The 12,110-nt window shown below is 39.4% G+C and overlaps 1 protein-coding gene across 1 annotated transcript in view; it reads left to right on the top strand.

The window, feature by feature from the left end:
• Positions 1–12,110, top strand: part of GATB (glutamyl-tRNA amidotransferase subunit B) — a 42,244-nt gene that overhangs the window by 12,160 nt on the left and 17,974 nt on the right. Inside the window, exons 3-6 of the mRNA XM_054633829.2 lie at positions 3,758–3,871; positions 6,916–7,114; positions 8,095–8,217; positions 11,109–11,222. Of these exons, the coding sequence (XP_054489804.2) occupies positions 3,758–3,871; positions 6,916–7,114; positions 8,095–8,217; positions 11,109–11,222 (550 nt within the window). The remainder of the gene's footprint in view (positions 1–3,757; positions 3,872–6,915; positions 7,115–8,094; positions 8,218–11,108; positions 11,223–12,110) is intronic.

Below are 12,110 nucleotides of genomic sequence, written 5' to 3'. Positions count from 1 at the left end.
TATTTCTTAGATAAACAGTTCTGTAGTTAATCTGATTAATGCTGATTTTTTCCATGATTGTAAGTAGGACTGAAGGTCTTAAGATAGCCAGTGAATATTAAATCTACTTTATTAAAATGTGTGACCTAGAATAAAAAACTACACAAATTTCTGGGGAATTATTTTGATTTTGCCATTTTTAGTACAAGGAATATTTTCTTCTCTAAGATAGGCTTCCTGAGTGCAAATGTTATTGCAGAGATGATTGGTTTTTTTGTAAGAGTTAGCAAAAATAAACTTTTTTCAGGAGAGTTATTTAGATATTTTTTCTTTTTCCCCCAGTTATCCTATACAATACCCATTAGCAAAACAAGAAGCTGCCTACCTGCCCTCTTTAAAATTTAAACATGGTAATTTACTAAATATAGAAATGTATATCTTTATGTAAAAGGGTGCCAACTTTCTTTAATGTATTAATATAAGGACTAAACCCGTTGTTAAAGAAAAAGCTGTTAGAAAATTGCTTTTGGTGGGAATTTGTGCCATCAAAGGTATTGTGTATAGTTTTGAATAGCTATTGAATATTGTATTTAAAACCAAGGTCTTGACTAAACTGAACTTGGAAATAAAGATAAATTCTTAAAAGGAGTCTTTCCACTTGTGGTCTAGATGTAAAGAATAGACAAGTAGCAGAAACAGATCTTGGTTGGACTGTTCTTTCATTCCTTTAGTGCTCAGTTACCATGGTGCTGTAGCAGGAGACCAGAGCTACAAGGGAAATGGTGCTGGTGTTGTGATGCCATTGTTAAGGTTTTTCACGAGTTTCTAATACAAACAATTTACATTTCCTTTCGTAATAGCTCTGTAGGATTCTTTTCAAATACTAGGAGGGATGCTTCCCATTTAGAAGAGTATATTGAAGAAATCTTTATAGACTGTTGTGTTTTGTCCATAGATACTGCAGGAACTACACAGCTTGCTTTCAAGGCCAGCAGTTTGCTAACATAGCAGACAGGCAGCTTGTCAGTTCAAGCCAGTAATTTAAATCTTTGGTGCTAGTCAAAGCTGTCAACTTAATAACAGCTTACTGCATAAACAAGCTGGAGGGCTTACTCTAGGTCATTAGTATGGGAAGTTTCATGTACTGAATTGATGTTTATCACTGCAGATTATTTGAAAAGCAAGGCTTGTTTGAAGGAAAGGTAGCAGTGATTTGTGCTTACAGCATTTTACAAGCATATTTGTGCTTGGTCATGGCAATGGGTAGTAAAAGTCACTTCAGACATGAAGCAGTATTAGATAAGTTATGATTTTTGAAGAAGAGGAGGGTCATCTAGTTGGGTTTGGGTTGTGTTTTCTTAAAGGCACACAGGGCAGAGGAAGCAGATTGGCATGGTTAGCCATCTCAGTGTGCCATAGCAGGAAAGATCTGCTTTGCAAGGCCTTCTCTCACCACTGAGATGGGTGAAGGAAGTTCATGGGAAGTTGAGTCAGTAATGGAGCATATACAGTGATTTGGCTACTGTGATGCAGTACGCTGGGGACACATACACATTAGAGTCATCTAAATTCTTGGTAATACTACATAATACTACATAAATACATACTACTTGGTAATACTACTACTTCATGTTTTTATGCCACTTTTCCCCCAGAGCCGCCAAAATGTTTCATCAGCAGTAGAGCAAAAGATCTCTCTGGTTTAAGTGGTGTATAAATGGGGATTCTTTTTTTCACCTCAAAACAGTTATCCCTTAGGGCAATGAGTAAGATACACACTCTCCTGTTTGAAGTAAAAATCGAAGAGCAATGAAGTGCTATGAAGATTTCAGTGATTGTGACTCAGGAGTTGGGTTTTGTCTCGTTCACGGATTGCAGTCAGTCACAACCCCTGCACCGTCAGGAACTGTAGCAAGATACTGGCTCACTGCTTTGAAGCTGTGGTGTTTTGAGTCTACCAGGCCTTATGGAGGCTTGATGGGTTTCTGGTGGGCAATTTTATTACAGGACTGACTGGCAAAGGTCCTCACTAATTTGTAAAGCTGAGCAGGATTGTGCCATAAGGGTTTAGTAAGAGGAAATTTGCCTGTATATTTAGAAATATGACGATATTTTAAACATTGAACATTTGACTACTGCTGTTATCCAATTCCTTAAACAGTAAAAAAAAAAGTGTGCAGTCTGGAAGCATTAATTATTGAAAACAGGAGCATCTACTATATAATGAACTGCAGTTATGCTGCTAAAATAAATTCATATTTTGTAGTTATCAATTTTCTTTAGATTAGAGTCAGGACTAATTGCATGCATTTTGCTGTGGATTGATATTTCAAAGGGAGATTGTTCTTCCTTTTTTCTTGTCTGGAATTTGCTTTATGTATCTCTTAAATTTTTTAATAAGTAAAATATGCCTGAACAGATGATGTGTTCTAGTTAGCCATATATAGCTACACTAAAGATCTGAAAGTTCCCTTGTTAAATGTCTTAAATATTTAATTTCTTTTCTGTATAAGCAATTTTAAAGTTTTTGTTACATGAAGAGTTGCCTATATCCTCTCTTACTATTTTGATTTTTAAAAAACTAAATGAATAAAATAAAGATATTCATTTTCTGGCTGAAGATGTGGGATGATGGAAAATGTACAGCTGCTTAATATGTTTTCAGAAATCAGGCTGGAGAATATAAAAAGTAAATACTGTCAGAAACATGGAAGAAAACTTTATTTAAGCCTTTTATGTTCTGGTCAATGCAGATGAAGTCATGTACATTCTTTTACATAATGTGCTCCTTTAATGGTCCTGCTGGAAATAGACTTCTTGGCAGCTGTACAGTGCAGAACAAGATGGATAAAGTTCTGTTCCTGTTTCAAAATGCTGTAAGTGTGAGCATGTCAGAATTGTAGTAAGACAAAATCAGTCTTTTTTCCTTTTCAGTTCCATCCATTTGGTGTTAGTTAAACGAACTGTTAAATTAATGAGAGTGCATCTGAAAAAAAACATCATTTGTCAGTAGTTTTTGGAGTGGAATCCTCTGGATCCTGACCCTGCTGAGGTGAAGGGTGTAGTGCTGAGAATGATGAGTCCATCCAGTCAAAAAACTGCATTTAACTCCTTTTTTCCTTTGTGAAGACCTTGCTGGATCTATAGATCACATGGCATTCTGCAACAACCTTTATCACTTGGGTTTCTTAGGTGCTGGAAACATGTATACTTGTAGCCATGGGATCGCTTGTTGTCTTTTGGGTTCTGTTTTAGCAAAGATGTAAGTGTGCATCATTTCATCCTGGTTAAGCAAAGCATTAAAATCTATGGTATGTGTAGATACTCATAAATTCACTGTGGTTCTGTGGTTACAGGTGCTCTGAAGTGTTCTACTGTAACAGCACTGCAGTCCCTAATGCAAATCCTGTGTTTCAAATTCCCAGTATGAGCTGACAGCTGGTTACAAGTCAGTTATCATGGGCTGTGATTTGTCTCCTGTGTCCTCAAAAGATTCAAAAGCACTGAATGTTGCAAAAGTAGCGAGCCAGAGAAGTGCACACCTCCATATGTGCTATGACAAAGTGACTGAATAGCTTGTATTTTCATGGTAAAGCCTTGCAGATTTATAGCTGCCGCAACTTTAATGATGAATAAGAGCTACCCACACAAAGAAAGAGATCTAATGATGACTGAAGGCAAGTGAAATTGAATATATGCTCCTTATACGGCAGTGTGTGGGAGACACATTTGTAACATACTGAGTATCTGAGCAAAACCATGTGTCATGTTTCCTTAGGTTCTCAACAGGAGATGTGTAGAAGCAGCAGTGATGACAGGCCTGGCTCTCAACTGCAGCATAAACAAGAAGTCCTTGTTTGACAGAAAACACTACTTCTATGCAGATCTGCCTGTAAGTATGCAGTGTGGCTGGTCCCTCCTGGGCTCTGGGAAGGACAAGTCTGCAGTATGGATGGCAGTAGGGGAGGAGTGCAGAATGCTGCTTCTGTTTTCACTCAGTGCTCTGCTCACTCCAGCAGGATGCTGCACTGTGCCCTGATGGAACAGGCAGCTGTAGCCTTGTGCTCACTGATTGAATATGATTGCTCTGATTGCTGACTCCTTGCTTAGCTGCACAATTCCAGGAGCCTAATGTAATTGGATTGGGAGCTGGAGCTGCTTTGTCCCTTAAGTTGTCCATTCCTGGTGTTTTGTACTAATTGTCTGTTAGGGTAAAAGCAATCTGATAAAAGTCCTTCATTTAAGGTGAATGTATAACTAACACAGGCTCCAGTGGAATAAACACAGTAGGGTCTTTTTTGTGTGTGCTTAGGGACCTAAAAATATTTAATTTGCCTTCAAAACTTTCCCAGCTGTGGTTCCAATAAATGAAAAAAAACAAAACAATAGGAATAAAGTCTTTACAGTGTAGTTTGTTGGTAGATTTCATATGTGTACACGGTGCCACTGGAAGTCAGATGTATTTTGCTGTATTTGATATGGATGTAGAAATACTGCAATAGTTTAAGAACCTGACTTCTGTCCATGCAACAGGATGCAGCAGTATTTGGGCCTTTTTTTCTCTCTAAAGACATTAAACCTTTCTAATTTTTTACTTATTTTTGTGTGAGCTTATTGGTACTGAATGTTCAGTTTAACACTAATCTGTCAAAGAGAGGAAGCTATTTTTAGTTTCTTTGGTTTTGGGGTGAAGATCTGATGACATGAAAATAAAAATATGTGAGTTGATTTTATTTGGGAAAGATCAGGCATGTTAGCTTATCCCCTCTTTAGGTGGGGAGTCTCAGACATCCAGAGAAGCAGAGTGGGAGACCTCTCAGATCCCAGACAAATCTGTAGAGGTGCTGTATTATTAACCAAATTACTTTCTTTCCCACTCTTGTTCAGGTATTGAAAATATTTTGAAGTTGCACAAAAAATTTTCAAATACAATTGCTTCCCACCTTAGAAAGAGAATTATATTATAGTTGTCCAGTGGAGACCTGGATCTCAGAAAGGATTTCTGTTTTATTTTTCTCTAGGTTGTGAACTTGTGGCTCTTCTGTGAAGTTACTATAATTTTGATTTGGTTTCTGGGGATAACTTTGCAAATATTTGTAAGCCATTAAGAGGCTCTTTTATTGGGAGCTGTGCAGTGACCTGCTGGGAATGTGAAAAGCAAACTTAGCAGTTTGAATTGCCAGTACTTTTTTAAACATGTAGAACTATCTTAAAGCCCACTTCAAGACCTAAAGGGGAAAAGGTGAAATAGCAGGAAATAAATATGACTTTTGAAATTCCTTTACACATCATGAAGGAACATCAAAAACATCACAGACAAATTGTTTGCAATTTACTTTTAGTGCTTACTCTGTTAAACTGAAATCACTCTCATATTCTTGTGATGTCTGCTGCTATTAGTCTGCTGATAGCAGATTTATGGGTGAATGTTGTCCTGGGAAAGAATCCACGTCCATGTGTCCAAGAGAACAGTTGAGGTGGAAGAAACTATGGTACTCTGCAGACATGAATTACAGGATCATCCTCTGGTTACATAAGCATGGAGATTTGGTCAGGGAGATGCTGACATGTTTTATTAGAAACATGTAATTCTGGTTTTTAACTGACTGACTTCTGCAGTTTAAGAACTGACAATAAACTGCCCGACCTACATTTCATAGCGAAGTCTAGTCAGGAACCCTGTAATAAGATGCAGATTTTAGGCTAATGAGCTGAATAGAACAGATAAATCCAGCTCTTAGGGTCATTTGACAATGGGATTATTGTCACTCCTGAAAACAGGGCTTTGGATGGGAAATGGAATTCATATTATTTATTGTCACTCAATATTTCAGGCTGTAAAAAAATTATTTTAATGAGAACTTCTAGGACATGAGAAGAGCCTGTGACTAGCATAGGCTGCATAGAGTCAGTTATTTCTTTTTCTTACAGTGATTATTTCTAGTAGGTCATGCACTTCATTGCATATATAAATTGGGGTGTTGACAGGGCCAGACCACTGTTCTCCATTCCAGTGCCCTGGAATTCACCATCTCTACATTTTGGAGTGAGCTCATCATCCCTGCAAAATATACAAATACTCCTCCCAAATAATTTGTGTCTGGCAGACGTTTTTTTTCATTTTCACCTCTTGTGCCATAGGCAGGTGAGGAAGGAGGAAGCAAAGGGGACCCCATCTCAGCTGTCATTGACTCACTTCTCTATTTTTACATCATTGCAGTTATTCCAATACCTTGCCACTGTTTTGGCCAGCAGACTCCCCCTTTGAGTGGAGTCCCAGGCATGAGGTGGCATTTATCAGCTGTGTGTCCTGTGTGGGGTGGCAGTGTCTTATCTTTTAAGTTGCTACATTAATGAAAGAGAGCTTTCTCATTTTCTTGATTTCCACACCTCCACCCCTTCCCTCTCCTTCCCTCTAATGAGTACAGTTTGGAACAGACAAAGGGCATGGGCAGCCTGTTGGGAGGATGAGTGATAGCCCCGGCTTGGGGATGGAAGTACAGTAACTGGCTTCAAACAACATGTAACATGATTGTGGGACCACAGGCATGGAACAAGCTCTCCAGTCCATTTCCTGTCCCAGGGCAGTATCAGAGAAGTTTGTCATCTTTGACAAGATGTTGTGCATTTGATTATTGATTATTTCAGCATTCATATGGTGTTGTATATTTGTCTGTTATTGAGGAGTTCTTGTATTTTTTCCAGACTTCCAGCTTCTTACTGTTATGTTGAATTCTAGACTCATCTTCTAGCTTGCTTCCTTTCCATTTAAGCAAAGTTACTTTTGAATTTACATGTGCATTTATTCTCTCTTATATAGGTCACTTTGAAAGATGTTGCATTTTCAGTTTTGTTCTTAGTCAGTTATATTTGCACTTGGTCTGCTTTCTGAAAAGTGAATGTTTCAGTTGTGTATAAAACTAATTTTGTTGACAGGCTGGCTATCAAATCACTCAGCAAAGAGTTCCTATTGCAGTGAATGGAAGTCTGTCATACAGTCTCTGCATAGACAACAAGATGAGCCAGATGGTGACCAAAACTGTGAGGATTAAACAAATTCAGTTGGAGCAAGACAGTGGAAAAAGTCTCCATGATGATACAAGGAGCCAAACCCTCGTGGACTTGAATAGGGCTGGTAGGCTTGGAATATTTTCCTATTTTTCTCCTCCTTTTGGGTTAGGATGCGTCTTTAAAGGCAAATAGATGTCAGGAAACAGGCAAAAAATAAAAACAGCTTTGTGGCTCTCTCCTTGAAAAAATAATTCATGAAAATGACTGTTGCACTGGAAACAGATGAATACTTGATTTTTTTAATGGCCAGTAAACCTTTCCCATTTGCTGTTGGTTGATGGCAATTGGCAGTAGCAAGTTAGAAATCTCTTGGCTCCAGTTTGCTCAAAATTGTGTCACATAGAGCCACTCAGCTATTTAAGCTCTGCACTGTATGTGTTATTAAAAAAAGTTAAATATTACAGATACAGTGAATCAAGTTTGTGTATAGAAAGAGCAGCTGTTGGAATCTGTTGGTGCATGAGTCAGACATTTCTCTTAATTATTAGCTTTGAAGAAATGTAGATTTTCTCTTTTAACTTGGAAATTGTAAATGGAGTGATCCAAAGGAGTGCACAACATGGGCAGCAGCCTTGCTGGCCTGGCCTAACTGGGACAAAGTACTCTGGTGTCCATTGGAGCTCAGGGCTGTGGCTGCTCAGGTTCCTTGAAAGCTAGGTCCTGAAGCTAAGAACTAGACTAGATCTGTTTACAGTTCTGCCTGCTCCAGAATTAGTTTAAGATAAATAAACTTGCATCTGAAACCCAATTGGCTTTAAATGAGAGTCCTTCTAGAGGAATGGGTCCTTCTGATCTGCATGTCATCAAAGGGTGGGGGGTTGTCTGCAGTTGTCAGTTACTTTAAAAAAATAGCAGGAAAAGTTTTTCTAGCAATCTGCAGCTAGGCCCATTGTGACAGTTACTAAATAATACATGGGGGGTTATGTGGTTTTTTTGTTTTTTTTTTTAAAGAAGTCCAAGTTCTTTCATGTGTTAGCCAGTTGCACTCTCATATGCCAAGATGAAAAGCTATTGTTGAAAATCTCCTGTCTTTTTTCCTGGTAGGAGTTGGTCTCATGGAGGTTGTCATGGAGCCTGATATGTGCTGTGGGGAAGAAGCAGCTGCAGCAGTCAGAGAGCTTCAGCTCATTCTGCAAACACTTGGGAGCAGCCAGGCAGTCATGGCAGGTACTGAAGGGAGGAAAGCATGTTCCCTTGTCACCAGTAATTCTCTGCATTTGCAGGAGTTTTGCAGCTTCCAGTTACTTTGCTCTATGGTTGCTTATAATGCATAGCCTCTTTCTAGCTCTTGTTTTACAATCCTCAGTCTGTCCTAATGTCTGCCATGCTTATAGGCCTGCCTTTGTCTGCCGAGCTTTGCTGTACTAGATGTTATGTTTCCTCACACAGTAATTTTACAGGATGAAGCTAGGCAGGAAGAAACATCCCCAGGGTTCTTGTGGTGCTTCTCTCCATCTCTCTCTTGTCTTCCTTGCCACAGCACTGCAGCACAGGAGATCTGTAGCAAGGATTAATTGTAGGGTATGGAAGGGACAAAGGGACAAAGTAGTGGGAGCATGGGTCATCTTCTAAGTGTCAGGTCTCAGCTAGTCATAAAATAGATGTGGGCAGTAAACTTGTGCTGGTGTCATGGATGAGATGGAGTAAACAACAGCATGTACAGAAATGGGTTCTGGGGTTAATTTTAGCCAGGATTACCTATCTTTCTGAGACCACTTCCTCTTGCAGGAAACATTGCTTCTGGCACCAGCTCTTTCTGTAAGTTTAAGGCCCCAATTTTCACAACAGGTGATGTGCAGAAGCATAGCCTGCATTCAGCCCTCCTCACTGGTGATTTTGTCTCATTAATTGTGAGATTCAGATCATGCCACTTTTCCTCAGTCTTAATGTTACCAAAATTTTACAATTAGCACATGGTTACAGGTAGCATACAGCAGACATCTGCTTAAGAATTTAAAAGTGGTTTCAGGCATTCATCCTCTTCACACACATCCACAATTAACAGCTGCTTATTAGTGTTCAGAGTGTAAGCTATATTTTTGCCTGTGACAGTTGGCCTCACTGTCTGGCAACAAATTCAGTCCATTATACAAGTGGATATCTCCTGGAAAACTGAGTCAGAGTGGTCTATGCATCACACAATAAATGGGATCCAATAAATGTTGTCTACTGATGCAACTTTAATTTAATGTAGCGGGAAATAATAATAGCTAGGCATTATCTATTTCTCTGAATCTCTTCTCACACAAGTGTCCCACATGTCATATAAGGCACAGTTGTCAGTATTAAGCAGCCAGTTTGGATGCTTCTTCAAGGGCCTTTGTGGGCATACATATACCCAATCATTTTTCACTACTGAATTTGGCCCTAAGATTGCCATTGGAATTGCATTGTGGTGTCTTTTATCGCAGGGAGATTTCTGTCTTTATATGAGAATCCCAGTATTGGAAATATTTTTCTTCCAGGAAAGGTAGCTATAAAAGTATGTGGATTTTTTTTTTCTTTCTAAGTGAAGGTTTTAGGGGCTTTTGCATGTACAGTGAAGACATGTGCCCAGTTTTTATCAGATGTTATTTCATTAACAACAAACAGATGAAAAGATGCTTTCATTGTAAAGTGAAAGAAAAGTAAGCTGGGCTCAAAGAAAAAAGCCCTTTTTTGGGGGTTGTTTTTTTGGGTTGTTGTTTGTTTTTGTTTTTTTTCTTTTAGGAACTTTTGCAGCCTGGGTCTTTTCCTCATGCCTGATTAAATATATTGTCTGGTCACACTGACACCTACATCCAAGTAGAAACAGGTCACGTCTCAAATTAAGCAAGGGCAGGACAAGGCTATTCCTTGTTTGGAACAAGTACAAGTTTCACCCCAAAGAGGGAGCACATGCAAAACACTTCCCTTGAAAGAGATGTTGGGTCATTCCAGCATCTCTGTCTCATTTGCATGTCTGGCAAGGCTCTGTGAAGACAGAGGAAATTAGTGTGCTGTCATCCAGCCTGCTTTTACAAATTGTACCAAGGCCTTGTCTGTCAATTTAAATCTATTGACCAGAAGGGATTCTGAAGCTGTAGCATCTTCACAGTTTTATCTCTGAGCCATTTTGCACTCTCATTTAGAATTCTACAATATTATAATGTATCCAATCAGTAGGCATTTGTTTCTTTTTATCTGCATGTAAAATAAAAAAATGAATTAAAAAAAAAACACAGGGAAAGGCTACAGATGTTCAGTGTGTAATATGGGGAAAATAATGTTTCTTAAGATTCCAGGATGTAATACAACCTCTCCTGTTTGTGTATTCCCAGAAGTTGGTAACTGTGGCAAGGCTTTTCTTCTCGGAAGAGATGTCTTTAAAGGGGCAATACTTAGAGAGATACAATTATTACTTCCTTGTGGTTGAGTCACTAAAAATTTTTAAGGACATTGATCCATTTTGGACTGAGAGTGCATGATGCTTTTATATAAAACTTTGTACAGTTTTTGGCAGCCAGGGATATTTTGGGGGTTAAGATTGCAATTTCTTGAAGGGGAGGAAGAAAATGACAAAAAAAATCCACTGCTGCTCACATTTTGTCCTTGAGCTGTAAATTTCCAAGAACACCTTAGTAAATCTGTTGAAAATAACCTTAAGTTCTTGTGTTCCATGCTAGGGTAGTATATATCCATCAGATTGTAATTCCAAAAGGTATTTTGGTGCTGCTTTGAGAGGAATGGAAGCTCACAATCCACCACTTTGCTTGTCTAATTCTGCCCTTTATTTCAGATCTGTGAATCAGAAGCTCTTTTCACTGTATGGCTTAGAGGATCTGTGCTGCACTGCATCATGCAGTTTTCTGAGAGGAATTATGAGCAATGATTTAAAACTATTTTGAATGATTCAAGGCAGTCCCTTGAGATGGAATCACATACAGAAAGCTATGATTAAGTGGTTGTTACTCCTTTCTGAACATAGAGAAGTCTGCTATTAAGGCTTTGCACATAACATGCAGTTTATTAAGCATGCCAAGGTTTTTAGCTCTAGTGTACAGGGCAGACTGTTCTGTTAATAAAATTTCCTTTTACAGAGGGTCAGCTGAGAGTGGATGCCAATGTTTCTGTGCATCACCCTGGAGAGCCTTATGGAGTGAGGACTGAAGTGAAGAATATCAATAGCATACGATTTCTGGCAAAAGCAATAGGTAAGTGATGGTTGCTTCATTGCAAAAGCATTGTAGGTATTTTATGTGGTCTGACATGAGATATGTCAGGCTCCTGAGTGCAGTAATTGACCTTAAATGCCCTGACAGACTTCACCTGGGTGTCCCCTCCATGTGCCTTGCCTGTGGGTACAGGAGTCCCATTTAGGCTCAGGTTGGGGCCTTCAGACTTTGCCTGAATGGCTGTGTGACAGGTGTGCCAGTTTTCAGTCATGGCTCCTGAAGGACCTTGGACCTGTTCTGTAGTCTTGTTCCTAGAACTTAGCTCCTTCTGCTTCTCCCTGAGCTCCCTGAATGGGCCCTGGACTCAGTTCATCCCCTCACCTCCACTGGCACTGTCAGAGGACTCTTTTGGTGGCACCTGCCCTGCTCACACTGTTCAGACTCATGGGACTGCATCAGATCATGAAGGCATGGCCTGGGCTCTGGCCACCCTTCACTCCTGGCTTATCCCTCTTTATGGAGCAGCCCCACTCTTGCTGCTCCCTGACAGAATAAATCTTAGTATGGCATACTCTGGGAAGAGCAGGAATTTTAGTCTGCAGGTTTTTTGCAGTAAAACCTCTGCCTACAAGAACGAAGCAGGTGGTTCAGTGCCTAGCATGGACTAAAATATGGTAGCAGTGGTTTTGTGTCCTCCAGTGGAGACGATTGTTTTCCACTGAGTATGGTGTGTGATGTCTGTGAAGTTCAGATGCAGCTTGGGTATGAGGAAAAAAAAAGCTTGTTTGTTAGCAGCTTGGGTATGAGGAAAACAAAAGATTGTTACTTCTCCAAAAGAAAACTGAACTGGGTGACTGCAAGGTCACCAGGAATATATGATTGGACTGCAGTGCCTGGGAGAAAATGGTTTCCATTTAAAGGAAATGA

Source organism: Agelaius phoeniceus, chromosome 4, assembly GCF_051311805.1.
Source record: "Agelaius phoeniceus isolate bAgePho1 chromosome 4, bAgePho1.hap1, whole genome shotgun sequence".
NCBI classification, from domain to species: domain Eukaryota; kingdom Metazoa; phylum Chordata; class Aves; order Passeriformes; family Icteridae; genus Agelaius; species Agelaius phoeniceus.
The sequence above is the reverse complement of the archived record's forward strand: the minus strand, read 5'-3'. Positions and strand labels throughout refer to the sequence as shown.